Source organism: Meleagris gallopavo, chromosome 28, assembly GCF_000146605.3.
Source record: "Meleagris gallopavo isolate NT-WF06-2002-E0010 breed Aviagen turkey brand Nicholas breeding stock chromosome 28, Turkey_5.1, whole genome shotgun sequence".
NCBI classification, from domain to species: Eukaryota; Metazoa; Chordata; class Aves; order Galliformes; family Phasianidae; genus Meleagris; species Meleagris gallopavo.
The window spans coordinates 68,246-96,171 of record NC_015038.2 but is presented as its reverse complement, the minus strand read 5'-3'; the positions used below and the strand labels follow the sequence as shown (position 1 = coordinate 96,171).

Here is a 27,926-nt window from a genome sequence, read left to right as displayed (position 1 = left end):
CGCCGTGAGCCGCTGTGCCTCCGCTGCCGCCTCCCTGCGGAGCCGCGCTCTGCTCCCCGCTGCGCCCTTCTTCCCACTCGCGGAGCTCCGTGCTGTCAGAAATTGCCTTAATTAACTGGAGCGGGGCTGGAAGTTGCCGTGTGCTCGTCTTACACTGCAGTTGACCTTTGATTTACAGCTGGTTCTTGCTTAACGGTTAGTTCTGTTTATTTACATAGGCTGACCCTCATTTAAAAAGCAGACTTTCCTTTTTGGTCTCCACCACCTCTCTGTTAGTCTGTACGGAGGGTTACGTGTTGTTGGAGAGCTGGGATACCACAAAGCTCCTCGTGCTGGAGATGCTGCTCCTGGCCCCGTGTCTTCTCATTGCAGCTCTCTTTGATAGCTGGAGCTCTGCATATTTCTTACTTAGGAGTTGAAAAAAGCAATGAGTTTTCAGCTGGATTGGGTTACACTTAAGGAAAACTGGGGGAAAAAAGTGCTTATTCCTCCTTAAAGGGTTTGTTATTCCTCACAAAAGAGGCGAAGCTGCTTCAAAGCTGCTGAACTTTCTCTTTATTTGTATTGCCATCGTTTGATAATCTGAGCTGGGAACGTGGGTTATGTGTGCTGCCCTGGGGAGCTGTGAGGGACCTGACTGTGCCTTAGTCTGTAACCAGGCAGCTGTAAGCTTCTGCTGCTGATGAAATTTAGGCAGGTGGCTGCAGGATACTTGCTTCTGTAGGCAGCAAGAAAGGTAAACAGTACAACTTGCTACTTTATAACTGCATTGAGAAACTTCTTTCCTGTCTTCCCTCAACAGTTCTCCAAATATTCTTCTTTTCTAAGGGAAAACTCTTATACGGTCATCTTGGTTTGCTGCTAGCAAAATGAGATGCTCTGTGGAGCATTAAAAACTCCTGATATTTCAAACCTGTCTGCAGCCTTCGCCTTCAGTTTATCTCAACCCTTTATGTTGCAGGATCTTAATGATTCTCCGTAACAGCTGTTACCTGCCAAATAAAAACTCTGAGGCCACCCAATCCATGAGCGGGCATCGGAACCTCAAGAGGCGATGCGGGGAGTCGCACCTGGAATCCCCTGCAGGCTGTGCCCACGGTCCTGCTGCTGCCTGTGTGCTAAGCAAACTAGTTCAGTTGCCTACACCTCCCTTGTCAAAGCATCAGCTGAAACGGTTAGAAGAACACAAATATCAGAGTGCTGGACGGTCGCTGCTTGAACCTCTAATGCAAGGTTACTGGGAATGGTTAGTTGGAAGAGTTCCAGCCTGGATTGCCCCAAATCTGATCACCATCATTGGACTGTTAATAAATATATTTACAACCCTGCTATTAGTATACTACTGCCCAACAGCTACAGAGCAGGTAAGTTCTGGGCCTCTGACAGCCTGTGTAGTTGCTGTGATCTGGTAGCAGTTGGCACTGTTCCCTGCTGTGTTTATGGGGAGTTCTCTCTCCACAAGTAGCCCACAGTTTTCATACAAATGGTTGTGATGCTGGTGCTTGCATGCAGGAAGAAGAGCACTGGAGCTTTTGGGGAGCGTGTGTTCTGCTGCGGGCTGATGGAAGGGTTCCTGTAGGCCATTATGTGTTGTGTGAAATGGAGTCCAGTACCAAAGTAGTTGTTGGGGCAGCAGCTGTGATGGACCTGCTGCATGAAGCTGCAGCCCCTCAAGGATATGCTTGAGTTCATTCTGGTCTAGAGGGAAGTATTCCTGCCTACAGCAAGGGTTTGCAACTAGATGATCTTAAAGGTCCCTTCCAACCCAAACCATTCTATGATTCATGTGCAGGCAACTAAAAAATTTACATGCCTTGCTTGTGTAGCTTTTGTCCTGTTTTCCTGTTTGCTTTCCCTGTTTGTGACTGGGTTAGTCACTTCAGCTATCTGAGTTGGAATTACTACACAACAAGAAGAGCAGGGTGATTTGATTGGCGGTTAATTGAGCGCTGCAAACCCAGCTAGAGTTGCAAAACAGGGAGCAATATTAGATCAAACCAGGGATGAGCACTGGCAAAACGGTCTCAGGAGATCAGAGCTGGCTGCTTCCTCCACGGCTAATGTAACTAACCCCTCTGTGCTGAATTCAGGGAGTGTCCTTCTGTATCCTCTGTGGTCCTGGCAGACTGCGTTATGGAGTAGCTCAGATGAGGATTGCAGACACAATGAGTTATGTGCTGTGAGGACACAAAATAGTCACGTGGAGCAGCATGTCACTTGAGCAGCCTGTGATGTGAGAAGGCTGGGTAAGAGCCAGGAGCTGTATCCTTTGTGCTGAGTATACTAAATGCTCATGACCTGTTCTCAGGTCTCACCTTCTTGTAACTTCTAGTTTCAAGGATGCAGAAGTCTTTATCAGGAGCTTCAAGTTACTGGCTTTGTGAACTCTATAAAACCTGTGTAGGTTGATGCACCCCCAGCTCCTTCCTGGCTCAGACAGCAGCATTGCTATGTGACTGTAATTTGCTGCTTGCTTTGATAACAGTACAAGGCACTGAACCTGAGCTTCATTTAGAGCACAGTTGTATTGTGCTTAGTAATTAAACTTCTGAAGTTCATGCTAAGCAAGCTATGGAATCATACAGCTGTGGTTGGCTGCGTTACAGTTGTTACACGTTTAACAGTTTGAGAGTTATTTTGTGCTTAGTGGGTTTGTCTTCTCGCTTCAGCTGAAAAGGGGCTTTCTGCTGCTTTCTGGTGCTCAGCCTGATCTCGTTGCTGTCTGGCAATGCAGCCCTGCAGTGGGATGCCAGCTCCGTGGTGGAGCTGCAAGATTCTGCTTTGAAGTGTCAGGCAGCTGTCTGGGGTGAAAATGGGACTTTGGGGTTCTAGAAACACAGTTTTCTTCTGAAAGCAGCATTGCTTTGAGGTGTAAATTGGCTCTTCCTTGCAGCTCTGTCTTAGTTCTGCTCTTTTTGAAAGCAAGTTGGCTACACCTTTTGTCAACTGGAGGAGTCATAGGATATGCTGGTAGCTAAGAGAAAATGCAAGTAGTTTGAATAGAGACATGGCTAAAAGCAGAGCAGGTGGCATCTTTAGAACAATGCAAGAGGAGGAGAGAAGGCTGGATGTGCTACAAATGAGTCAAGGCTGTGTTGGCCAGAGGAAGCCAGGCGGTTTGGTATCTTCTGTATTTCTATAGGCGTACAAATTGCTATACAGAATCTGAATACTAAGGGTTGTTAGCATAGATTTGGCAAAGCTGCTATTATACAGTAGTAAAAATAATAAAAATATGGCAGTATGCTGTGCTGCAGAGCCCTGAAGCTTTGCAGATCTCAGGAAGTGTAGTTCAACCAAAGGTCTGAACACAGGAGTAAGGCGAAGGTGAGCTCAGTGTTTGGGAGGCAGTTCCACATTTTGGGGGTTGGGAAGGTGCTCAAGTTCCAACATTGCTCAGCCAGCTTACAAATTCCCCTACAGGAAATAGAAGCTAGAAAGGGTGTAACTGTCCTGCTTTGCATGTGCTGTGTGCTGTATTTTTTTCAGATACAGCTTCCTGCTTAGAAAGTGCACGGCACCAATTAAGCTTAGTAACAAAGCAAACAATTAGGTGCTGTTTCACATTCCCTGACTCCCTCTGTCTGGCCCTCCAAGCTACTGAAAGATCCATACATGTGCCTTGATAGACCTCTAGGTAAGGAAGTGTGTGAAAACGCAAAGCTATAAAGTGAGTTTCAGATGGTCTAAAGATCTCTAAAAAATAAAAAATAAAAAAAAAAACTCTCTAAAAATAAATGACATCCTTACAGTTTAAAACACCTTTTACCCTCTCTGACAATTTCTTCCTTAGGCACCTCCCTGGGCATACATTGCTTGTGCTTGTGGCCTTTTCATCTACCAGTCTCTGGATGCTATAGATGGGAAGCAAGCAAGGAGGACAAACAGCAGCACTCCTCTGGGAGAACTTTTTGATCATGGCTGTGATTCACTTTCCACAGGTATTGTCTTTTCTTTTTTTTTAATTGAAGTATGAGGATTAAGTTAGCATTTCAAGGATGAAATCTGGAATATAGGAGAAGTTCCTTTACTGATTTGTGGATTGTTTAGTTTTCTTTCCACAGACAGTCGTGTTGATCAGCTGAATGTCTTCTCAAGCACATCACTAAGTCCAGCAGTTCTATGTATGCTTTCTCAGTGTTAGTTCTGAAAAGGAAGTGCTCTCCTATATTAACTTAGCTCTAATTTGTACAGAACAATTACAGGGCACGTTTGGAGCCTGGGCAGTGGAAGGCTGAGTTTGGGTAGTGTTGGTCAGGTCACCTCCCTGCCAAGTAGGTGGAGTTCCCTGAGCCAGCCTGAAGTTCACCCTCACTAAAGGAGATGATCAATTGCTCTTAGTTGTTTAAATTGTGAAGCTCTTATACTTTGTATTTGTATGAATGCTTCTGTCAAAGTCTTGCATTAAAATAATAATGAAATAATGCAGAGATGCCTTATGCATTTTGAATGTCATAGCTTGGGTTTTCTTGGTGATATAATGAAGCTTAAGGGGAAAAATGTTCAGCAAACCTTGGTTATGTGAGGAAAGCCTGGAATTCTGTTCTCAGGCTTAAATGGCTCAGATCTGCTGGTCTCTAATCCTGCTAAGTTCAGTAAAAATGGAGGAGACAAAACCTTAATGCTGAGAACTTCTGTTAACTGATAGGAATTGTAATACCCTCTTTTTTTTTTTTCTTTAATGGAAATGTTTCTCTCTTATAAATGCCTATAAAACAAAGCCCACGAGGGTACCTTTCGCTCTCCTGTCTGGGTCCTTTGTTAGATTTGCTGCTGGTAAGGATCTTTACACACACTTTATATTTTTACTCTGTGACTGATTTTCTTCTGCAGTCTTTGTGGTTTTGGGAACTTGTATTGCTGTGCAGCTGGGGACGAACCCTGACTGGATGTTCTTTTGTTGTTTTGCTGGAACATTCATGTTTTACTGCGCGCACTGGCAGACGTACGTCTCTGGGACGCTGCGCTTTGGCATGTAAGTATGGGCTGGAAATAAAGTTTGATGGCTTTCCTGTCTCATCCCTCCTTGTGATTGCAGCTCTTGTCATTGGAGTAGTAGTAGGTTGCTTAGATTTGTATCTATGTGCTTAGAGCTTGTGGTAGCTGTTGGATCCCCAGTTAGTAGTGAATGTTGTTTAGCTTGTCCTAGGAGTGGTAAAACAGCCCTTGTCACACTAGGAGCTTGTGACTTGATTTAAATGTAAATAAATAAGGGGGAGAACACACACATGAGGCTTCACCTCTGAGATGTTAAAGCTTTGTCAGGTGGTGGTAATCTGCCTTAACCACCTCTCTTGTGTTACTTGACTTCTGGTGATGTACTTTACTGCGCCCTTACTATGCAGCATAACTCTTAAAGGCAGTGTATTAATTGATGTTGTGACTGCATCTGGAATTTCTGAATCTATGTGACTGTAGATTATTGTTCTGTCAGTAATGACACAAAATGTGATGCTTTGAAAACCAGCACATAAAGCTGCATCTGCTTGTGTGTGAGGGTCCCAAGGGCTGATTGAGTGGTGGGATTTGTTAGCCTTCACATGGGACGTGTGATGTTGCAATCTAAAATACATTTCAAATAAGCTGCAGAATGAATTTGCATCTGGAAACATCTGGAATTCACCCATAGTTTGTATGGGATTTTGAAGCAATGCTACAATGTGTGCTGTTTATTTATGATCAGTTGTTACTCACCTGTAGGTACTCAGTGCTAAGGCAGTGGTTATGGACCTCTGCTCTGTCCCAGTTCTTAAGGGCAGAGTATAATGAGACACCTGGCTCATAACCTGGGCTGGTTTTAGGGTTTTTTTTGTCACATTGTACTGAAGCTCTCAGTACTGAGTGTTTGTAGCTCCCTGTGAGCACTGTGGGATGCTGATAATGGCAGATTTCCTCTTATCAGTCAGAGAGCAAAAAAAACCTTGGCATGTGCTTGACTTTGCAGATGTAGGTGTCAAAGCTACCTGGCATGTCTCTGTGCTCTGAGCAGATGTGTGAGTTACTCCTGGTGTTCACTGCAACTTTGGTTTTAGCTTTGAGGAGCTTCATGCTGCAGCAGATGCTGTTGTTCTCCATGGCCTGACGTTATGAAAACTCGATCCATCAGTATGTAGCTACTCTAGAGAAGGCAATTCAGATAGCAGCCTACGTTGTGTTGTAAACACATCTGTTTCTTCGTTTGCCTGTGTCGTAAGGTTAACAGGCTGCCACAAGCTGACGTTTGTTTCTATGACAAAAAAGCTGAGCCTACTTATTCTGTGAACTGATTCTCACTGTTAGAAATTGCTATTTTCTGAATCTTCCATTTCTCCAAATGTAAGGCTGAATGCAAGTCAGTGTTGCATCTGCCTCTTCAGATCTGCAGGCACACGTGGGCTTTGTTATTCTTGCTCCTGAGTGGTGGAATCAGACAGCTGGTGAAATGGGCAGAAGAGGTTTTAGCGTGCAGTGTTCTGCTCCTGTCTGTGTATCCTCAGGTGCAACTGTATTTAATTACAGAGATCAGTTCAGTAGGCAAACTGTGAGTGGCTCAAAGCAGCAACAGGCTGCTAAAGACAGATTAATACTTTTCTCCTTAAACACAGTTCAAGTTTGAACAGTTAAGCCTGTAATCAACTTTGCTGCTCTGCAGATGGACTTTATCAGCAAGCTGTGTTTGCCCTGAAGGAGGAGAAAATTAGATTGCTTCTGTTAAACTGCTACAGAGTATTTATTGCAGGTAGAGACCAAAAACTGAATTACTGAGCACACCAGCTGCTTTGGTTCTTTCTCCCCTCATCAACATCAGAGCCAGGCTGGACACTCCAGGCTTGTTGAGACAGTGTGCTTCTGGTGATCTGTCTCCATCTTTATATTTAATATGAACATTTTCGTTAGAACTTGGCAGCTGATGGCTCTTCTCAGAGCAGTTTGGTTCAGTGGCTCAGTCGCTAGAGGTCAGTGCTGTGTAAAGCATCCACGGTGAGGAAGCTGGATCCCTCTCCAGGTTGGGTTTGTTGCAGTACAAGTCATTGTAGCGACAGTGCAGGGGCAGCAGGGAGCAGCACGGGGTGTATTTTGTGGAGGCTTTGTTCAGAAGCGAGCATCTGCTCTGGGAATGGGCTCGTGGGGCAGCGGGGATGTGCTGCACTGCTGAAGGAGCACAAGGGTGGTTTGGAATTGCAGGATAAGGTGATATTCTAGCAGTGCAAATAGTTGCTTTGTTTTCCTGTCCTGTTTTCTCTGGGCTGTGGAATAGCTGTGCCACAATGCAGATGTGCTCTGCTTCAGGCTCAGTGCTGGGTGAGTGCAGCTGTGCCATAACTGGGGCATCTCTGGTTTGGAAAGCTGCATCTCTTGTGTCACAGAAATCAAGCTGTTACATCCACCTGGACTTCCACATGACTGTGTGGAAGCAGGTCTGCTGTCCTGGGACCATCCTGCAGAAATTGAGGGCATTCAGTGGTATGGGGCACAAAACCTGAACGGAGTTTGCCTGCTGTTAGCTGTGCTGTGGTGGTTACTAGCTCTGGTTCTAGACCCAGACTCATTCTGCTTGGATTCTGTACTGCTGCTCATTACTCTGGTTTTAGGAAATGTTAGGAGATGTTTCTGCAGACTCAGTACTGCATTTAACTTTGCGAGGTCAGTGTGCAGGCAGCCTGACTGTGCAGGAGCTGTCTCAAATCCAGGGTGGTTAGAAGTGAAGCTGGAGCTCTTAGTCACTGCTGGAGCAGTGTTGGGTTCTGCATTGGCACTCAGGTGCTGTTCTAAGGGACACGAACCACAGCAGAGATGCTGGTGCAGCACAGACAGTGGCACAGAGCAGAAGGGAGTCCTTCACACTCAGCAGTGCTGAGCTTGATGGGTAGTGCTGAGGTCACTGGAGTCCACCCAGAGACACGAGGATGTTGCTGCATCATGATTTCCATCACTTCCCCTGTGAGTTATTCACTGGGTTTACCCTAACCCTGCTGAACTGAAAGATGGAAAGTTGGCACTGGTAGAAATTAGTTGTGTGTCTATACAGACGATGGAAATGAGTTTGTAAGGATGCTTTATGATGGCATATCAGTAAATGCTGAGAGGAAGGAACAGTTCAAGAAGTTCCAGTTGGTTCCTTCTGAGCCCTCCTGCTGTACGACTGCTGAGGTAGAAAGGAGAGAGCAGTAACTGGGGCTGTATTTCAGAAACCAGCCAGAATGAAGCCTCCCTCTCTGGTAAGTGTTTTATATTTTGTTACACTCAAGTGAAAATGGTAGATTGGAATTGGCTGAGACTGAACTCTGTAATATCCCTTAAAACGAAGCATTTGAATTCCAGTGTGTGTCTCACAGCCTTTTTCTTCTGTGTTGTGATGATGAACATTCTTTTCTTGCTGCAGTGCTTCCCTGAAGAAAACACACTTTTGTCTCATGATCAGATCTGTAGGTTGTAGCTCAGCCTGAGTAATCCCACTGCACACTTGATACGACAGATGGAATCACTTCTCAGAGCAGAGTGCTGCTATGCAGAATTCTAAGTAATAAACACAGCCCCCTGAGTTTCCCAGCCTCATCAGTTCCATGTTCTGATGGGACAGGAGTGCTGCTCCTGCCTGCCTTGTGCTGCCTGGGGCTGTCACAGGGAATTCTGGATGGAGAGGAGGGGGGTACAGATCTTCCCCCCATGGCTGTGCACAGCAGAAGGGCTGTGTCAGTGCTGACTGACATGATTGCAGTGCAAGTGTCTGTTTCCTGTTCTTGGTTGGTTCACTTCTCCTCAGGAAATCTCTTAACTTTGAAATCCTTTTCGTTCACCGTTCTGGACAAGAATTGACTGCGGCTGTTTCTAAACTGAAACTTGATTCAGGGTGATACTTGTAAAGCCTGATGAGTTGTTTCATCAAACAGAGCCATCCAAAAACTGCACATTCAGTGTGCTCAATAAATTAGCACTGACGAGTGTGTATTCTTAATGTATGACTAATCAGTTGTACATTAATTGGCTCAGGGCTCTTTCCAGCTTGATGAGGGAACCTAGCAGAGTGGCCAGCACACAAAAGCCTCCTTGCTGCCAGCATCTGAGCAGAGTTAAGCACATGCCAAGGTCGGTGGCCTCTTTGTTGACCTTTCCTGGGTAATGTTTAGAAAAAAAAAACCATGTATAAATTACAAATACTGAGTAATGTAGGAAGAAAAGGAAAGTGTAACCAAAGTCATGTGTGCAACTTTCTCTTCCTATGTTTGCTAAAACAAGAATTTTAGATCTCCTTAGTCACTGACTGTGATGGTGAGCAGAAAATGGGTATCAGATGGAAGTTGGGGCATGGGACTGCAAAGCACGTTGTGCTCAGTCAGTGAGCTGTGCTGCTCTGCTCCCTCCCTGACCGCGGGACACGGCAGTTGTTGCTGTTCTAAATGGACTTTGTGAAGCTCTGCCCGAAGAAGAACCTGTTAACATTGAAGTATTTCATCCTGTGTGGGCTTGAGAATGGGATGGGGAGATGGGAAGTCTTGGGTTGTTGTTAATTGTTGTGACCTGGAGCAAGGAGTTTAATTCCTCCTTATCCAACAATGACACTGCATCGCGTGTTGAGTAGAACATTGAATTGTATCATGTCTGTGTGTAAATCCCATCTGGGTGACAGCACTTTAAATTCATTAATACTGTCACTTTTCGTGGTTGCTAAAGCCCTCCCTCTCACCCCTTGTGTTCTCAGTGGCCGCTCTCCTAACATGGCATAGCAGTTTTATTATACACCTCCAATGCAAATCTGTTCTGATGGGTTCACTGAAACCGAAGTGCTTAAAAAAAAAATAAATAAATGTTTTGAAATGTTTCTTTCCCTCGCACGTAGATTTGATGTTACAGAGTCGGTGCTCTGTACAGTAGTCATGCAGCTCCTCACAGGAACCCTGGGGCCCACGTTCTGGAACTACACGGTAAAGCCTTAATGCTCCCAGCAGTGGTGGCATGGACTGAGCCTCCCAGCACCTTTGTCATGCACAGAGTAACTGGGATAGGAAATGCATCTTTCTGAGGGTATTTCACACGTGCTTTTTAAGAGCAGGAGAAAATGTTTGCTAAGGAAGCAGTAAAAATCCAATCTAATAACATTGTTTTTCTCTGAAAGCATCTTGTTTTTGCTTGGGAACAAAGCAAGGCTGCCCTGAAGAGGAACAGTTTGCTGTGAGCATTGCTTGTTTTGTCACATGCTGTGGGAGCAGCTCTGTCAATGTGCTGTAAGAAGCTGTAAAGAGGTATTTCTTTACATACCATCTCACCAGGAAAAAAAAAAAAGATAAGAATTGAGCTCATTGGGGGAGCTGTATGCTGTGTGTTAGCACAGAGCTGCTGGTTACTGCTTAGGAATGCCTCTCTGAGCTGTACGGCTTCACCCTCATCTTCCTGTCTCTTAACTGTGCTTGTAGTTTCATGAGTGACTTCACTTTCTGCCTGTCTGGATTCTCAGAGCGCTTTCTGTTGCTTTGCCACCCTTCTGGAAGGACTTTTCTTTCTTATTTCAGCTTTTTTGTCGTACCATGGTGTTCAGCTCCCTGTGATAAGATGCCACCAGTAGGACGTGAGTTGGGATTTCTGAGATTTCTTGTTTCTCCTCGATTATTTGCCAGGAGTTTTCCTTGAATTCTTAGAGGACATAAGGATGGTCCTTCAGCCTTCTCAGAACTGCAACAGACTAAAATGAAAATCTCCTATATTTCACAGACTTGCATGTCCTTACTTAAAGCTGTGCTGATGAGCATTATACTGGTCTTTTTTGTCTTTTCTATGCAGTGTTTCAGCTCAGTCTCTGCTTTCAGCATACGGCTAGGCATGGGCTCTGCTTTAAATCCAGTGGTGTCAGCAGCCAGGTGTGTGCAGCAGTGCCAGGTGGGTGAGCTGTGAAGGCTCAGCTGGTCCCCCTCTTAAACACTTGGCTGTCAGTCTGTGGGAGGCTGGAAATGCTTTCGGAAATACTTAGTTTTGGGAAATGGCAACAGCAGGTAATGGCTGGAAGGAAGAATTCAATCAAGATTTTTACCCTGCTGCAGTACTGGAAGGCCCAGAAACTTCAGAAGCAGCTGCTTGGTGTGGGGGCTGTGTGAGAGGAATCAACTTCAGTTCTGCAAGGAAAGTGAACAGATTAGGATGGGTGCAAGGGGGAGGGAAGAGTTCTGTCCCTTTGCACAGCTGGGGAGGAACTAATGGAGATTTGTCTAGGCTCTACCAATGACCCCACCCTTGGGAAGGATGCTTTGCCATGCATCACAAATGCTGCTTGGTGGCACTGCTGTGTGCAGTGGGTGTGAGTTCTGCTTCTCATCCTCCAGCAGCAAAATGTGGAGTGTTTATCTGTGACAGTTACCCCCACATGCACTTATTTTAGGCAGGCCAAATTCCAGAACAGCCTTAATCATCTTAAATTCCTGCATTTGGATGCCTTCTGGCATCTGTATTTTTAGTCTTAACTAATAAGTGAAGATGCTGCTGCTGCTTCCAGGTGATTTGCCTGGCACGCAGACAGCATCACACTTATTTTGCAGTTGGAGATCGATGGTATAGACTTCATTCCAGCGTTGCTCTGTCTCTGAAATGGATAAGCTACAGGAAATTGCTATTCATGCTGTTTCATCCATCCGATAGCTGTTTCAGGTGGCAGTCAATTTTGATGAGAAGGGATAATCATAGCCCTGTCCTGGAGCTGGTGCCAAAGAGGCACAGTATGGGCTGTGTGGGTTCCTGCACCATAGCCATGCCTTGCAGTTGCATGTGCTGGCAGAAAGGTTTTTACAGAGGCATTACAGAGGGGGAAAAAAAAATGCTAAAAATTGCTAATGGGGTTTGCTTACACTTCTAGCTTATGGAGAGGTTATTTAGAAGATCAGCAGGTTTTTAGTCAGTAAAAAACCCTCAGACTTTAGGATTCAAGTTAAATAATAGAGTTTACCAGGCTGACTGTGTTGTGAAGGGTCAGTGTGCAGGACTTGAGGAGCTGCAGCTCTGCACTGTCATCCTGCAGTGACTGATGATGACAAGGGACTTGTTGCAATGTTTCACTCTCTCTTTGCTGTTTCTCATAGCCCAGCAACAGGAGCTGTAACCAGGTGCTAGCAGTGCTGCTTAGTGCTGCATGCACTGCATCTACAGGAGCTGTGATGAGGGAGCTGAAGGTAAACATCTGGAAAATACTCAGCCCTTCTATAGAAAGTGTTAAAATAGTTTTGTTCCTGATCATCTGCTCTTCTGGCAGAAAGGAGAGGTGGTAAAGCTGAGGTCGGTGTGGCGAGGCAGGGCAGGTGAGCAGGTGCAGTGTGTTGCAGTGTGTGCACTCCTGCTGCAGGACCTGGTGAGCACCTTCAGCATCTGCAGGATTGCTGCTGCCACACGGGTCAGGAACACCTGCAGCACGGTGTGAAAAGCACCTTTTAAACTCTCAGCTTCCACACTTTCTGGCTTTGTGTTCTAAAGCCCTCAGGTATTCTCTGTTAACGATTATTGAGCTCTCACCGGGAGCATGCAGCTGTTGGTGTTGTTTGACCCAGTCCCTGCTTGCTGTCCTCTATTTTGCAGAGCTCCTATTTGTTGCTCTTTCTTAGCACAGCCAGCTATCAGTGACTTTCAGTGTTTTTTCCCAGCCTTGCAATTAAAGGCTCTGTTGAGGCATTCTGAGGTGGTTAAACCAGGTCTGGGTTCTTTGTAGCTTTGCTTCTGTCTGCTCTTTGTTCTTTGCCTGTCCCTGGTGAGTTTAAGAAACTTAATTTGGGGTCCTCTGTTTGTTTTGAAGGAGATGAAACAGTCCTTGATTTATTTGACAAGGTAATCTTTGGAGCTAAACTGCTTTGTGTCTGTTGAGGAACTTTGCAGTGACTCTACATCCCTCTATTGTAGTGGGGGCATGTCTCAGGGAACTGTTCCCTCTTTGTTCCATAGGTTCTGGGGAGCAGCTACGTGTTGTGCCATACATCTCCGCATCAGCTGAGCGACACAAACTGTTTGGGCAATGCTGACGTGACTCAATTTATCAGGAAACAGCAGGCAGAAGACTGTCAGGTTAGGGGAAGTGTGGCCCCAAGTGATTGCTGAAAATATCTCAGCAAAGAGGCTGTAAGGAACCCCTGTACTCGAGCTGCAGGACTTCTGCTGCTAATTCTCCCCATCTGTTTTTCTTAGGATGTCCACCAGAGCATTTAAACATACAAACACAAGGAGAAAATAGTATCAGGCTTTGAACTGGCTCGTTCCCTTCTTGCTTTGAAATGGTTTCCTGCAGGTCTGTACATACCAGGCTGTGCTGCTGTGATACCACCAGGCACTGCACAGCCCAGGGCTTCTCCTGCTCTCATTGCCAAATGCCACTTTCTCTCTCCTTGTGCAGGTGCCAACTCTCCTTTTCCATTCAAGCAAAAATATTTTTCTCTTATGCAGTGTTCTATCTTCCTAACCTTATAGGAAGAGGCACCTCAGTGTGCGAAAGAATTTTGTCTCAAAGGGAAAGCTCTATTTCTGGAATATTTAGGCAGGAGCTGTGTATCCACCTGCTCTGTAAATAACTTCAATAACCAACTTCATAACCACCAAAGCAGGCTGTTACCTTTTCTCAGTAGCTTTATTGACAAAACCATTATTGCTTTAGTTTTTCCAACTTGCAAGGCATTCTCCTTGCAATTTTTTTTTATTACTGTGATGTGTTTTAAGGGCTGTTTACAGCTTTTCTGGCTGCTGGTAGCAGTCTGCTTGCCCTGCATTCAGAAGTCAGAGCCTGTTGCCATGCTTTTACTCCCTCCTTGTTCAACTCAGCACAGTGTTGCTCTGCTGCTGAGAGGCAGCACAGACCTTCTGCTGCCCTCTGTGCTGTGCTTGCATCACTCACAAGGTTGCAAAGTATGCAGAAGGAAAGCTGATATGCTGTAAGCTGGGATAGGAACCTTTCTTTCCCTTTCCTTTTCTTGTTTGGGTCACTTGGAGGCAGTTTCCTGATCTGGTTGGTGCTGTGGCACTATGGAGGAAGAGGCTGAGCTGCTGTGTTTGGGCAGCGAGGAGCTGCTCTTTGGAGATGCTGGGATGAGTGTGGCTCGTAGAAGCAGCCTGCATTTAAAACAACTGCAAACACAGCATCAGCTCTAGTTAAATGAATAGAGGAACAGTGTGGCTCCTTTCCATTTTACCCAGCTTCTGCTTCCCAGGGTTGTTCCCTGTTTCTGGCTTCAAGGAGTTGCCAGTTTGGATTCCTGCATTCTTTGACTCCTGAGCAGCAGCCATCTGGCTGTAGGAGCCTGGAAAACAAACCAAAACACCACTGGGTAATTCCAGCATCAGGCATATGCTGCATTGACGCAGTGTCCTGTAAAATGTCATCTGACAGTGGCTGTAGTGATGGTGACAGGAGGATCCCTTTCGGCACGACGTTCCCTGACATTTTCACCCTTAACACTAAGAAAATACCCTTTATTTTCGTGGTGGCTTAAGCTTTTAATTTGTCATCAGTGGGTCTTACATCTTGTCTTCTGTCCTAAGGAGCCTCTTGGTGCCTTTCTGCAGCACTGAAGTCAAAACTCATTTGTTCTGCAGTTAAACTTATTGCAAACCAGAGAGGAGTTCTTAACCCAGGAGGCTTCTAGGCGGTTGCTGAACCCTTCCCAGCTGCCCAGTGCTGTTCTTAGTGGAGTTTTGGGGGCTGTGGAGTGAGGTAGAGCTGTCTGATGAGAGCAAATATGTGCCATAACTGTTTGAAGTTGGCCCAAAGGATTATTTGTGATCCAGAATCCGAGTAGGAGGTGGCACTGCATGGCTCCATATCACACACCGGGGTCCTCTTTGCATTTTGCTTCCATCTTTGACTCCTATTTCTGGAGCTGCTTCGCATGGCTTTGCTTTCCCTTCTTGCTCAGACTTTCTGTTTTATGATTTTTTTAAAACAAAGCCTTAAACTCGGGCTTTTCTGTAAGCTTTGCCTTCCTGCCCTGCTGCAGCTCTCACTGCTGGATGCTGCACTGTGTGAGCTGCAGCATCTGTACCTTTATATTTACATCCTCTTCAGGGATTTGTGGTCTGTTTTCAAGCGTGATGCTTTTCAGAGAGAACGTTCATTGGGGAAATAATACAGTACAAGATATCATAGTGGCTAAAAGTGTCTTTCAGATATTACCATCTGTTGGGTTTTATGGGCAAGGTTAAAACTGAGTACTTCTGCACTGGCAGTGGTCAGCTAGAGCAAAATTAAGGGCTAAAAATGGATTTTTATTGCGAAATGGGTTTTATTGTGAAATTAAACAAGTGTAAAACAGCATGGCTTTCACTTCTAACAGTAAAACTAAAATATATTTTGCTTTTTAAGGTGTTGACGCCTCTTCTGTTTTCCCCAGGACCTGGAAGTTCTTTACACTGTGCATGATAGAGGGCAGCTGCTGAGCTTGCAGATAATTGACTTGAAATTGCTTTGAGTAATTCTGCTTTTCTTTTTGGCTTTTTGTGCTTAATCAGAATTGATGTGACTGAAGTGCAAATCTTCATAATAATCATGCATTTACTGGCAGTGATTGGAGGACCACCTTTTTGGCAATCTCTGGTAATTTTGTTCTTATCTTTATCCTTTATTAATAATCTCAGACACCTGGAAGAACCACCTGCCTGCAGCCTTCCTTTGTGAGGGAAAGGTTTTTGTTTCTTCCTGTTTCCTCACTATTAGCAGTGAAATGGCAATAATTGTATGCTCTGGTTTTACCAGAGTTAGTTAAAAAAAAAAAAAAACACCTTTATTTTCCTTTATTTTGTATTTTGTCGTATTTTGCAGGTAGGAAGCTACCAAATGTTTCCCATACTTAAATGCACCTTCGCTGAAGCCCAGTTTCTTTTGAGTGAGCTGGCCAAAACTTGAATGCATGTCATGCCACAAGCTAGATCAGGAGCAGGAGAGTACTGAATTGGACTGATGGTATGGAGGAGAGCTTTGGAGATCAGCTGGGGACCATCAGTAGATAATTTGGCCTGAGCGTGCTCAGCTCCTGCTTAGGTGATGGCAACAGAGCACAAACCAAATTGGTCATCTTTAAAAAGAGATCATTCAGACTGAGCCTGGCTGCAGGTGGGTCCTGTGGGCTTCCCAGGGCTGCCTGGCTCAGAGGGCAGCCGAGCTGCTGCTGCAAGGCAGTGTCACTCACGTGCTGTGTGTTCTATTGGAGCAGCGTTCGTGGAGCCACACTGGGCCTTTGAATGTATGTAAATATGCACACGTATGGATTAAACAAAAACAGATGCCTAGAAGTAACTTGCAAAGGATCAATTTCCTGGAATGTTTTCCTTCCTGGGTATTGATTATGTCTGTGTGCTCACAGCATCGTTCTGAAGGTGGATAAGGGAATCTTGATTTGCCATAAAACCAAGAGATGGTCAAAAATACTGAATCACATCACCCTAAATCACTGATTTTATTTTTTTTTTTTTCCTAATCTGCTTCCTAAAACCAGAGAAATGAACCCTCTAATGTTGGAGAGAATGTCTGGCATGAGGAGCTAACCTTGGTTGCCTCCATCTGTGCTTTTGGTTTGAGCTGAAACACCCCCAGAAATCACGAATGATGCTGCAAAGTGCATGAAGAGCATCAGCAGGGACAGAACTCCTCTCTACAAAAGCCATGAGGCTGCAGGTCGTGCTTCTGGTGCCAGACTTCTCCAAAGCAATTACTGCCACCGGCATCCATGCAGCTATTGCTTAGCTTCCCACTTGGGTTTTCCCAATTTATTCTGTTTCCTTCTCTCTATTTTTCAAAAGGAAAGCAGAAAAATAACAATTTCTGCCACAGAACCTGTGGCGTGGTTTGGGGCAGGGTGTAGTTTGGGTTATTAAGGTGTTTTTTCCCAGCAAAATCACGACGTTTGTGAGAAGTGCTGTGTGGTGGAACAAATTCCCAATGCTATTTTGAAGTCCAGCACTCGAATTATGGAGGAATCTCCCCAGAGAGTAAAATACCTTCAGGCTTCCCATGGCAATTAGGAGTTTTCCTTTTTCTCCTTGTGGGATTGCTGTTATTTACAGAGATAAACACTGCTTGCTGTTTGCAGAGCAAAATATAGCACATAAGGAAACCACCCCTATTTAATGTTGCCTATGACAGCAAAATTGGTGGCGTGGTATCGGGATTTGTTTCTTGGGGAGGGGAAATAAATGGAATAAAATGTGTGGTCGCGTGCTCAAACATTCCACTTTCTGATGCTAAGATGTGACGAGCAAAACAATCCCCATTTGCTGAACGCAGAGTTGTGTGTTTGGTCAGTTGTTGCTTTCATTGGCTTTGCTCTGTGAGCTGTGGGTGCTGTGTCAGTGTGGGGCTCCTTCAGGGTGTCCAGGTGCTGCCTGACAGCTGCTGTTGTCTCAGTGGGTCTCAGCTCTGGAGCAGAGATCTGCAAAACTGTGAGTAAAGTGAGCAAACTCAGGTCGCGTGGGTCCCGTTGGCTGCTGCCCACACCTGTCTGCTTCCCAGATCTGCTTTTACAACTTACAGAACCGTGATGGCATCTGGAAGAATCCACGGTGTGGGTCTCCAGGCCTGAGGTTCATCTGCTGTTGAACCATTTGCTTGAATTCATTCCCCAGCAAACATTCTTTAATCCGCTCTTTGCCTGTTGCCACTTGTTTTTATTAACGTGTTTGCTTTTCCCAGCCAGACCTTGGTGTGTTTGCTTAGTCAGGACGTGCCCTGCTGCAGAGCAGCTCTCTGTGCTGCGTGGCCTTTCTCTTTGAATCGGTCACTTTAAAGACGCTTTTTTCCCCCAGCAAAATCCCCTTTTCTTTGGGAAACTTCAGCTTTAATCTCTTGATTCCCATAGGAGGCACACCATTGCTTTCCTCCTCTTGGCAGAAAAGCACATCCAGCATGGCAGCACCTTCCTTAGCCAGAGGTGAGACCTTCCCAGGTTCTGTGCCTCCTGACATTAATGGACGATTGCAATTAGCACTCTGATCTGTGGCAAGCTGCCTTTTGTTTGCTACTCATTCTTTCTTTACCATCTTTCAGAGGATGAACCAGCAAGGAGTTAACACATGCAGCCCTGAGAAGATCAAGAGATTAAGCTGTTAAGCAGAACAACGTGTTTAACACAGCAGAAAAATTAGTGATCCCTATCTGCTAAAAGCTTCACTGAGTGCAGCTGAAAAATAGAAACAACCTGACCTGTTTTGGGCTTCTGTGTGTGGCTGGGCTCCTTGCTGCTGGGGGCCAAGTGTTACTTTGGTTGAATGCTGCAGTTGCTCAGCAAAGAGCCTGGGAAGGTTTCAGTGGTACAGATCGAGTTGGAAGGCGTTGTTGTGCAGCTCTGTCTCAGAACCTGCTTCCATAATGTATTTGCTGTGGTTTATTTGAACTGTCTTCATTTCTAGTTCCTCCTGTTCCGCTCAAAACACTGTCATTAAGTGAAGAAAATAACTGCTTTTCAGTGCTCACTTTTTCCACTTAGCACCCACCTGCTTGTGCTCCCAGGCTTGCTCGACTCTGAGATGACTTGTGTGATCTGTTTGCTTCCCTTGCCCTGCCTGTAAGGCAGCACCCAGCTTCTTACAGGGCTTTATTTAATCACCCCCAGTGCCTCTTGCTTTGCCCAAAGTGACGGTGGGTTGCAGCTGTGCATCTTGCAACCGATTTCAGAAGAGATTACAGATGCCTCCATCTTCCCATTTGCTAACTGGGTGATGTAACCAGTGGGTTTCAGTTTTGACCTGCTTGTTGGCTTTTGGCAGTTCTTTCCAGGTAACTGAAGATGAGTCCCACTTGATGGGAAGCTTGATGGAAGCACGACTGGGAGAACACACACCTCTCTGATGTGCTTTGTAACAAAACAAAACAACAAACCCCAGAAATAACAACAAAAATTAAGTAGTGGGGGGGATGCAGCAAATGGAGCATTGGAAAGTGGATTGTTTGAGTGCACCAGAAGCATTAAACATGGCTAGTGTGCTTGTGCATCTTTAACTTCTTTTCTCTTTTCCATTGAAGATCCCAATACTGAATATTCAGGTGAAAATATTCCCAGCTCTCTGTACTGTCGCAGGAACCATATTTTCCTGTACAAACTACTTTGGTGTAATCTTCACAGGTGGAGTTGGCAAAAACGGATCCACTATAGCAGTGAGTACTGGCTTTGCTCATTTTAGTTCCTTTCCAGCCATGACCTTGGTTTTCATTTCACATAAAGGAAGTATTGTGGTGCTATTTTCCATTCAGTTCTTTGACGTGGGGGGGAAGAAGTTAACATAGGCTGTGTAAGAATAGCTTGAGAAGTCAAAGGTTTTAAATGCCTGTGTTTAAGAAGGCTGTGGTGCTTTGATGTTTTATGTGATCAATTTGAAAGCAAACAGGTAATAGAAATACGTATTTCCAAAAAGTCCACGGCATCCAGTGCAGAAATCCATTCAGAAGGAAACTGGTCAAGGAGATCAGTATGGCTTTGCTCATTCTGAGTAATATTTATATTACCAGTTAAAAAGTACAGATTTCTGTACAGGTATCTTCTGCTACAGTGGGCAATATCACTTGCGAAGCCCAGGGAGCTTTTCAAAAGGCAGCTCTGTGCCAGATTAACAATGGCTTGCTGCTTAGAAGGCTGTTCTATTGCCTTTTAAGCTTCGCAGAGGGAAACCTCTCCCAGTGCTTCAAGCCAGCATCAGCCCCAGCCTGGGTGATGAGTGCCAGCACTGTGCAGTTCTTGCTCTTGTTGTTCAGCACAGGGGAGGTTTGACCACACGCTCAGCTGGTGCTCGCTGGAGTTTCACCACATCTTGTTCCTGTTATTGCTGGTGTACAGACACTTGCTTTTCATGTGTTCTTAGTTTAAAAACCACATGTCTGCGCGCCACGTGAGTGTTTGGCTTGCTGAGATTATTTTACGGTGTGCACACTTTGTCAATTTAATGCTTTAACTTTATCTCACTGCAGGGAACCAGTGTCCTTTCACCTTTTCTTCATATTGGGTCAGTAATCGCGCTCGCTGCAATGATCTACAAGAAATCTGCTGTGCAGCTGTTTGAAAAGCACCCCTGCTTGTATATACTTACTTTCGGTTTTGTATCTGCTAAGATAACAAACAAACTCGTGGTAAGTACACCAGAGCTTCCAGTTATTGCAGTAAGACTTCTTGTAGCTCCTCAAGTTCTCTAGTTATTCCATCAGCTGACTTGCATCTGTTTTGTGTAGCAAAGTGATAAACACACTTCAGTAGTTTGGAGGTGCAGGGGATGGAACATGAGGTTTTTTTTTCCACTTAGAACTGCAGCAATGAACATCATGCTGATGCCAGAGTTACACAGAGCCAGTACAGCTTGCCATCCCTGGATTCTGTCTCTCCTCCCTTTGCAGCTGTTCATTCACGTCTTTGCAATGAGAAGGACTGGAGAAGAGCTGGCTGAAACCCTCTCCTGATGTGTGTGTGTGTGCAGGAGAGGAAAGTTTGCTGGGGGAGGAGATAAGCTGACAGAGCTGTGGGAGTTTGGGCCAAGTGCTCGAGTTTAAGTTAAGCGGTTGGAGAGAAATAGTAGTGAGAATCACTTACTGGGTTGTAGCAGGGAACTGATTAAGCAAGTGCTGCCCCACGCTGTCTCAGTTCTGTGGCACACCAGCACTGCTGCTGTCACCAGGCACCTGATGCACTGTATGTAACGTGGCTTTAATTGCAGCTTTTTTGGCTTTGTGTGAATCACTGTCACTGCTGGAGTGTGTTAATGTCTCCAACTTCCTTTGTTTTTACCTGCAGGTTGCACACATGACCAAAAGTGAAATGCACCTGCACGATACAGCTTTCATAGGCCCAGCTCTATTATTTCTGGACCAGTATTTTAACAGCTTTATTGATGAGTATATTGTACTCTGGATTGCCCTGGTAAGTATGGGCTCACCTTGTCAGTTACCATTGCAAACACCTGGTGCTCTTTCCCTCCATGCTGTTGGCTTTGGTTGAACCTAGCTGACTCACCTTAGGATGGTGGCACCCACTTGACTGAGTTAATTTTTAAGCAGGCCTTTATGCAAACTGAGGTGAAGAGGTTTTGCTTGGTGCGTAGTTCATGTGGTTGTAAAGCAGTGCAGCAGATCTTCAGAGCTTTGAGTGTTTTGAAGATCCGTGATGATGCCTTATCAGGAAGGGAACGTGTCATTTGTGGTGCAGGAGTAGCATGGCTCTGCTTTCATCTTGTGATGACAAGTATACCCATAGTTACTGGTAGAACACATTAGGAAAAGTCTTAGCATTAAACTCATCTGCATTTTTCAAGCAGTCAGCCATTATCTGTCAGTGTTAACCTTCTAATAAAGTTGATGGCTTATTACTGTTTGGAGCTGAGAGGAGAATTTCACAGGATTTGTGTAGCTGATGGAATCTTTCCTTTCTTGGACTCTGTAGTTTGCATTTTCTGTGCTACAAAGCTGAAGGCAGTTCAGCATTTTTAGAAACTGCCTACAGAGAGTGTTTGCTCCTGCAGAGTTTGAGATCTTCCTCTTGAGAAGAGCCCAATGGTTATTTTTTTCTAAAGCATACGGATCGTGTCATACTGACGTCACGGAAGCGTAGATCTAATGTGTAACTTCTCTTTTGGCAGATCTTTTCTCTCTTTGATTTGCTTCGATACTGTGTGAGTGTATGCAACCAGATTGCTGCCCACCTGCACATCCACGTGTTCCGAATCAAGTCCTCTTCCACTCATTCTAATCACCATTAATAAACGGGGAGCCACCATAGAGGAAAACGGGAAAAGAGTTGGTTTTCTACATGAACGGATGGCAAGACGTGTCGGAGACTAAGGCAAAAAGCAGAAAAGAACAAAATAACTTATCGTCATCAATGTTGTATAACTCTTATTCTTTGTTATCAGTAACACTCCTTAACTAGTCTCCTGCCTGAGAGAGTGAATTCCAAGTACACCCTTAGTCAGCTCTACATGTAGTCAACTCTGTTGGTTCCGAGCCCAGGAAAGCATGCAGAGAGCAATGCTCTCTTTGTAATTACTTTGATTACAGAATAATCTATGTATGGTGAATGGATCCCCAACAACCGAAGTTTCTAATGTAGTATAATTACAGCTGCAATACGACTTGCTTTTAATTTTAATATTTCATCATCTCTTAGTGAAATACTTGTTTAGTGTCCACTTGAAATTCATTTACTAAAGACCTGAGCTGGTAACAGCAGATATCTCACTAACTTGTGTGGCTGAAGCAGCTGTTGAGGTTTGAGTCCAGGCTGATGCGGTTCATTTGCTGAAGCATTGCTGATAGAAGTGGTTTCTTGGCTGGAGAATACAGAGCAGGGTTCTGCAGGAGGAAGGGATGACCAGCATGCAAAATAGTGTGGTATCTTTGTCAATTAATTTTATTTTTTTAAATAAACATGATCTAAAAGACAACTTATTTCTCAATTTTCTTCAGTGGGAAAAACTTTAAAAAGAAGATTTTACTGTTTACTTTTTTATGTATGGAACTTAAGCAAAATTTCCTTTCTGCTCTTAATAAAGAAGAATTCTGAGAGCAGCAGTTGTCTTCAGATGTGTGTGTCGCTCTGTCCTGTTGGATTGAAGTACTTAATCCTAAGAAGCAGCCATCCTGCCTTTTAAAAAGCAGTTTTCTAATGCTCTGGCTGTACAGTGATGTCATTCTGGGGTCTCCAAGACTTTTCTGTGCTACGTAATGTGGTAAGTTGTTCTTCTTCATTCTGTTTTTAATACCGGTTCAAGTGTGGAGGCTGCTGGATTTAACGAGGGATTGGAATGGACAGAAGTGAAGCGCTGCGGTGTGTGCCTCGCTGTGGCACTAAGGTGAATTTTGGATCCTGAACAAAGGGCCCAGGTTTGCTGTGCAGACCAGGATCTGCTCTGCTTTTCTGGGAGCTGTTGGGATGTGCTTGGAGCCTGGAGACTGAAAGCCCAGACCTGCCCGTGAGGTGTCTTGCTAACGGTGATGGAGAATTGTCTGGTGGGAAGCCAGAGCACAGCAGTACTTGAGAACTGTTTCTTTTCTGAAAGAAGTGGATGTGGCTCATTAAAAGTAAGTGAGAGTAGGACACTAAATCAAAGCCCCGCTTGGCTGTGGGAAGTGGAAATGTGTATTTCCTGTGACAACCCAGTGAGTGGAAAACTCACAGGAAAGGGGGAGAGAATTCAGTTCCTCCCTCACCCAAAAACCCTTCTTCCATCTCCTAGGAGAGACCCAGCATCAGTTTATCGTGAACAGAGGTGAAGTTTCCAAGTTGTCCTTGGGGAGAGGCAGGATGCTGGGGCTGGAGAGAGAACGCAGGGGGAGAAGAGCTCTCGTTCAATCAGATGTTTCCCTTAAGGAGGGAAGAAGTGGGGCTGGCTCCTGCTTGGGGCATTGCAGGCGGTGGGAGTGAGATGCTGACTTCTCCATGGCAGCACGTCCAGGTGCAGAAAGTGCAGTCTCGGCTTTTCCTTGGTTGGAAGAGGTTTGCATCCTTCCTTGCGTGGTGCTGCTCACCCAGCAACTGCGGTGGAGTTTGGTCACGCAGCCTTCAGGGCAGCAGCTGTCACAGTTCCAGATAACTGAGATGTAGATAGCCTTCATCTGGATGAAGGTTCTACCTGGGTAAGCCCAGCCTCTCGTTGCTGCTCTTCGGGTGGTGGAGAAGAGCCTGCAGGACCGGCAGTGCTGGAAGCTGCTGAGTCTTCCCACTGCGGGATTCCTTCCATCAGATGGGGGTGGGTGCAGAACTCAGCACTTGGGGAGTCCCTGCCTGGAGTGTGAGTGCCCAGTGGGGCAAACAGGGGCAGTTGTTCTCTTGCTTTTTAGGGGTTTGAGATTAAGCTGCTTTGAATAACTTATCGCTGATGCTCGTGACTGATATGGTGAGGAACTGAAGTCTTTAAGGGGCTGTCCAGGTCCAAACAAGCTGTCAGGAGGGAGTCTAACGCCTGTTGCAATGGGAAATGTGCTGTGATACCTTTTCCTGAGCTTTTCGTCAACCAAAAGCTGGGGTGACCTCAGGGATCCCTTCCCATGTCCGTGCAGGTCAGGTTTCAGTGTTAGCAGAGGACAGCATCCTGTTCATAAAGAAACATTACTGCTTGTAACCCCAGCCATGCAGAGCACTGCTGTGGGCGTAGGGGTTGTATAAATGCCTGTGACAAACAATGGAACACCTGAACTTTGGCACTGCGCATTGCAGTCCTGTTGGTTGTGATCACAGGTTGTCTCAGACATGCTTGTAGGCCTAAAGTTGCTGGAGGAGGTGGAGGAGGAGCAGCATTTGCACACTCGCCCCAATCTTGTGACACTCCTTTTCCACTCTGTTGCATGCAGAAGATGCTGTAGAGGGAAAAGCTTTTGCAACAGCAGCCTCTCTGCTTCCTGCAGCACTGCATGGACCTCACATCCTTCAGAGCACGTAATGAGGTTTCCTGTAAAACCATCGAGGGAAGCTGAGAATGTGAGTTGGTGCTGGACTGCTGCATGCTGTAAGGGCTGATGGAGGGGTTCCCTGCCTTCAGCAAGGGCTTAGTGTGGGAAGAGGATGTGTTGAGACAGCTTGGGCTCTGTTTCTGCTTCATCCGAGCATCAGTTTTGTGTCATGTTTGTTTCCTTCCTACCCTGCATTCACTCAGTGCCTCTCTGTGCCTGCTTTCATTTGGGGATGGAGTTATGGAGAGGTTTAATCCTCAGGGGACGAAGGCCACAGCAATGTTCTGAGGTCAGAGGCGGCAGAGCAGCGTGCTGATAGGAGCTGCGTTGTTGTTCTGCACTTATCTGGAAGCACTCAGCCCTGGTGGCTGTGCTGACTCCGGTAGGTTAAATATGCACAGGGCTATTTGCTGCTGGTGTGACACACGCTGTAACGCAAACCTTATCTTCCACACAGGGCAGCTGTGCAGCAGAACCGAAAGCACAGAGCCCGTGCCTGGTGGTTGTCTGTACCACTCTGCATTGCTGGCAGCTGTGCTCACAACTTATCAGAAGAAATGAGCACTTTCCAGTTCAGGGCAACGTTTCCTGGCATTGCTTTATTTACTGTTGCAGACTTAGAGCAAGTGTGAGACAGGCCTTGAGCAGGAAGAAGGATTTAAAAATGCACCGAGTTTTGCTGGTTGGCTGCAATGTGAGCTGAGCATGGCTGCAAGCAGCTGCTCTGGAGGCAGTTCAAAGAAAGGAGGGGATTTTCTTCAGAACCTGCCCTGCTTTTCAGCACTGTATCTGCTTTCTTCGCTGCTCTTGCTGGACCCCAGGGATGTGCAGCCTCTGGGTGTTACAGGGCAGGGTGTTAAAGCTGTTGCTGGATTGTGCTGCCCAGGTGAGTAAGTAGTTCAATCAGTCGAGCTGATTTTCAATGTTGGGCCAACCCAAATCAAGAAGCCCTTAATGCTCTCAGATCAGAAATATCACCAGTCATGAAGGCGTAGGAAATGAGGGCTGAGCGGTGAGGAAGTCAGAGCATAACCCAAGGGGAAAAGAGGCAGGAGAAGAGGTGGGGGTCAGGATTTAGGGGCCTGGGGGCAGACTGTGGCCCTGGGCTTTTTTCCTTCCTCTTTCATTGAATCATAGCACATGTAGCCTGTCATAAAATGCATTGGAATGACACCTTTCTAGAGGAAAGGATCTGTTATTGCACAACTCCTTTCTCTTTTCAGCAGCCATTTCCATTGGGTGTTTCTCAGGCAGAAGTGAAGCAGCTGCAGCTTCCAGACCTTCAGGCGAGTAGTGATGCTTCATTAAGAGCTGCCACCAAAGCAGGGACCACTTCCCTTTCTCCTCCCTGAGATGTTACGCAGCTCTGCAGGTCAATGACTTCTCCAAACGACAACAAATGAGAAGGAAAAGCGGGAGAGTGGTTTTTGCAGAAAGGATAATAGTTGGTTATTAACGCCTTCCATTTCCGCTTCCCCTTTTGTGGTGGGAGATGAAAAATTTTTGAATAGGAAAAAAAAAAAACAACCAACCAAAAACACAGATAAAGTTCACTACTCTTTAACCTTTAATTTCCCATAGGCTGTTTGTAACTATCTCACTACCCACGATTTGGGACCCGTGGAGGCAAAGAAGAGACACCTACAGTGCCAAACCCCTTTATGCCCCTGACAAACAGTTCTCAGAAGTGGAGCAAAAAGTCACCATCCTTATTCCACCATGGCTGGACACATCACTGCTCTTCCCTTCTCTGTTAAAAAGCACTTCTGCTGCTTCTATCTGTGCAGGGCTGCACCCACAGCTACTCCTCAACAAATGCCCTTTGCTTCTGGCTCGGTTCTGTCACTGTCCCAAACACCTGCATGTGGCTCATTAGGCAGTGCTGCTATAAAATGTCTCATGGAGCCTTCAGCAGCTCAGTGCCACCACGGGGGATGTAGGAGGAAGGAAGTTATATGAAGAGATATTGCGATGACCGAGATGGGACAGTTTGGCCACGCAGCCTTGGAGAGGAGGACAGGGTTCTGCCTTTCTCCACTCCTCCTGCTGGGAAAAGCAAGCATCTCTCCCTGCTCATCCCTTCTCTCCCGGGGGAAGGCCCAGTGCCAGTGATGAACCAGGCAGCCCTGAGTCTGTGCAGCAGCCCTTGCTTCCTGTGCAGATGCATTAGAAAAGGGGAGAGCATTAAGGGTATTTTAAGAGTATTTAAAGTCTGCTGCAGGCATCACGCTTCAGTGGCAGCACTGAGATGAACCACAGTGATATAGCAGAAGTTGGCATCAAACCCAGCAGTGGGTTTGCCACGTTTTGCTATGAGAGTTAACCAGCACTTCCTCCTCCTCCACGCTGCTCTCTCTGCTGCAGATCAGAGCCCTGTGACCTTCAGGTTTGCTTATGGTGTGAATAAGTAACCTGATGGTTCATTTCCCCAAGCAGCTGAAGTGGTTCCACGCAGTACCAACAAAGACGACAGATACCAGAATCCTCAGAAACCTAGGCCATAGGATGCTACCTATTTGCCAAACCTATGTTTGTCTTACTTAGAAATTAACAATGTTTCCTGCTCATCAGTGGTCCATTTTTTCCTTGAGCAATGACCGGTCCTGCAGCTGCCCTCCACTTCCATCCATCAGCACACAGTGCAGGGGTTCCCCAGGATGCAGCTCAGTGTGGGGCTGAGCACTGAGCCATGCATGCTCCTGTCCCAGCCAGGTGGGAGGAGACACCCCAGCCTGCTTGGGAGCTCTGTGCAAAACTATTTTCCAGTGCAACGGTGCCCTGAGGGAAAAGGGAAAGGGCAGAAACCGGTGCTTGGTGCTTTCCATGAGTCTCAGGCAGAATCCGGAGAGCTCTGCCCTTGGGTGGGCACAGATGGAACACACAGCCCTGCTGGGTGCCGTCCCTTCAGGCTGCTCTCAGGAGTCCCTTCGGTGCTTCTTCTGCTGCTGGTATTCTGTTATCTTCTGCTGGAAGTATGCTGTAGGCACAGAAAGGTGGTTTGTGGTCAGCAAACAGTGCCAGAGCTGTGACATCTGTGCTTGCAGCTCGTGGATGGAACTGAAAGGTGGTGCATGGGGATGGATGGCACACACTGGGTTACAGAAGGCCACATCCAAGGGGGGTCCGGGTGAAATGGGGTTGTGGGGATCCTCCACCCAACACCACTTCCCCCCAAAGTGAACTCAGATTACCCACATATTTGTTCCTGTTCCATTTTTGTGCTTTGTACCCAACCAACAAGGAAGAAAGTGGGAGACAGTGAGAGTGCAAGCAGCCAAGAAGGTGACACAGCAGGACCACAACAGCTTGGGTTCTGCCTTCCATCTGCTGCAGGTCTGTCCCTGTGTACCCTGGGCAGGGCACAGCAGGCTGGGGAGATCCGTGTCCAAATATTTGTGCTGCTATTGCCTGTCTGCCTAAGTGACAAAATGAGCCCAGGTGGTTTCTGACTGCTAATAGGAACAGAGAAATGCACTGAGGGTAAATGGGTGCTGGGGTCCCACTTACTGCCCTGAGCATCCCCAGCACAGAGCTGCATCCCTCACTGGGAACGGGGCATTTTTTCCCCTTCTCCCTC

The 27,926-nt window shown here is 46.0% G+C and overlaps 1 protein-coding gene across 3 annotated transcripts; it reads left to right on the top strand.

Annotated features, from left to right (window-relative positions):
- The first annotated feature begins 19 nt into the window (after nt 1-19).
- CEPT1 (choline/ethanolamine phosphotransferase 1) lies at nt 20-22,344 on the top strand. Of its 3 annotated transcripts, XM_019623168.2 has the most exons (10): nt 20-195; nt 962-1,364; nt 3,794-3,941; nt 4,834-4,975; nt 8,971-9,066; nt 15,442-15,526; nt 18,947-19,078; nt 19,886-20,044; nt 20,700-20,825; nt 21,541-22,344. In XM_019623168.2, exons 2-10 carry the CDS (start codon nt 969-971, stop codon nt 21,658-21,660), a joined length of 1,404 nt encoding a protein of 467 aa, XP_019478713.1. In that variant the 5' UTR covers nt 20-195; nt 962-968; the 3' UTR covers nt 21,661-22,344. The 3 variants fall into 3 exon arrangements, with proteins under 3 accessions (XP_019478713.1, XP_010722322.1, XP_010722321.1); XM_010724020.3 differs by lacking the exon at nt 8,971-9,066 and having other exon boundaries at nt 22-195; XM_010724019.3 differs by lacking the exons at nt 8,971-9,066; nt 15,442-15,526 and adding an exon at nt 9,818-9,902 and having other exon boundaries at nt 23-195.
- The last annotated feature ends 5,582 nt before the right edge of the window (nt 22,345-27,926 follow it).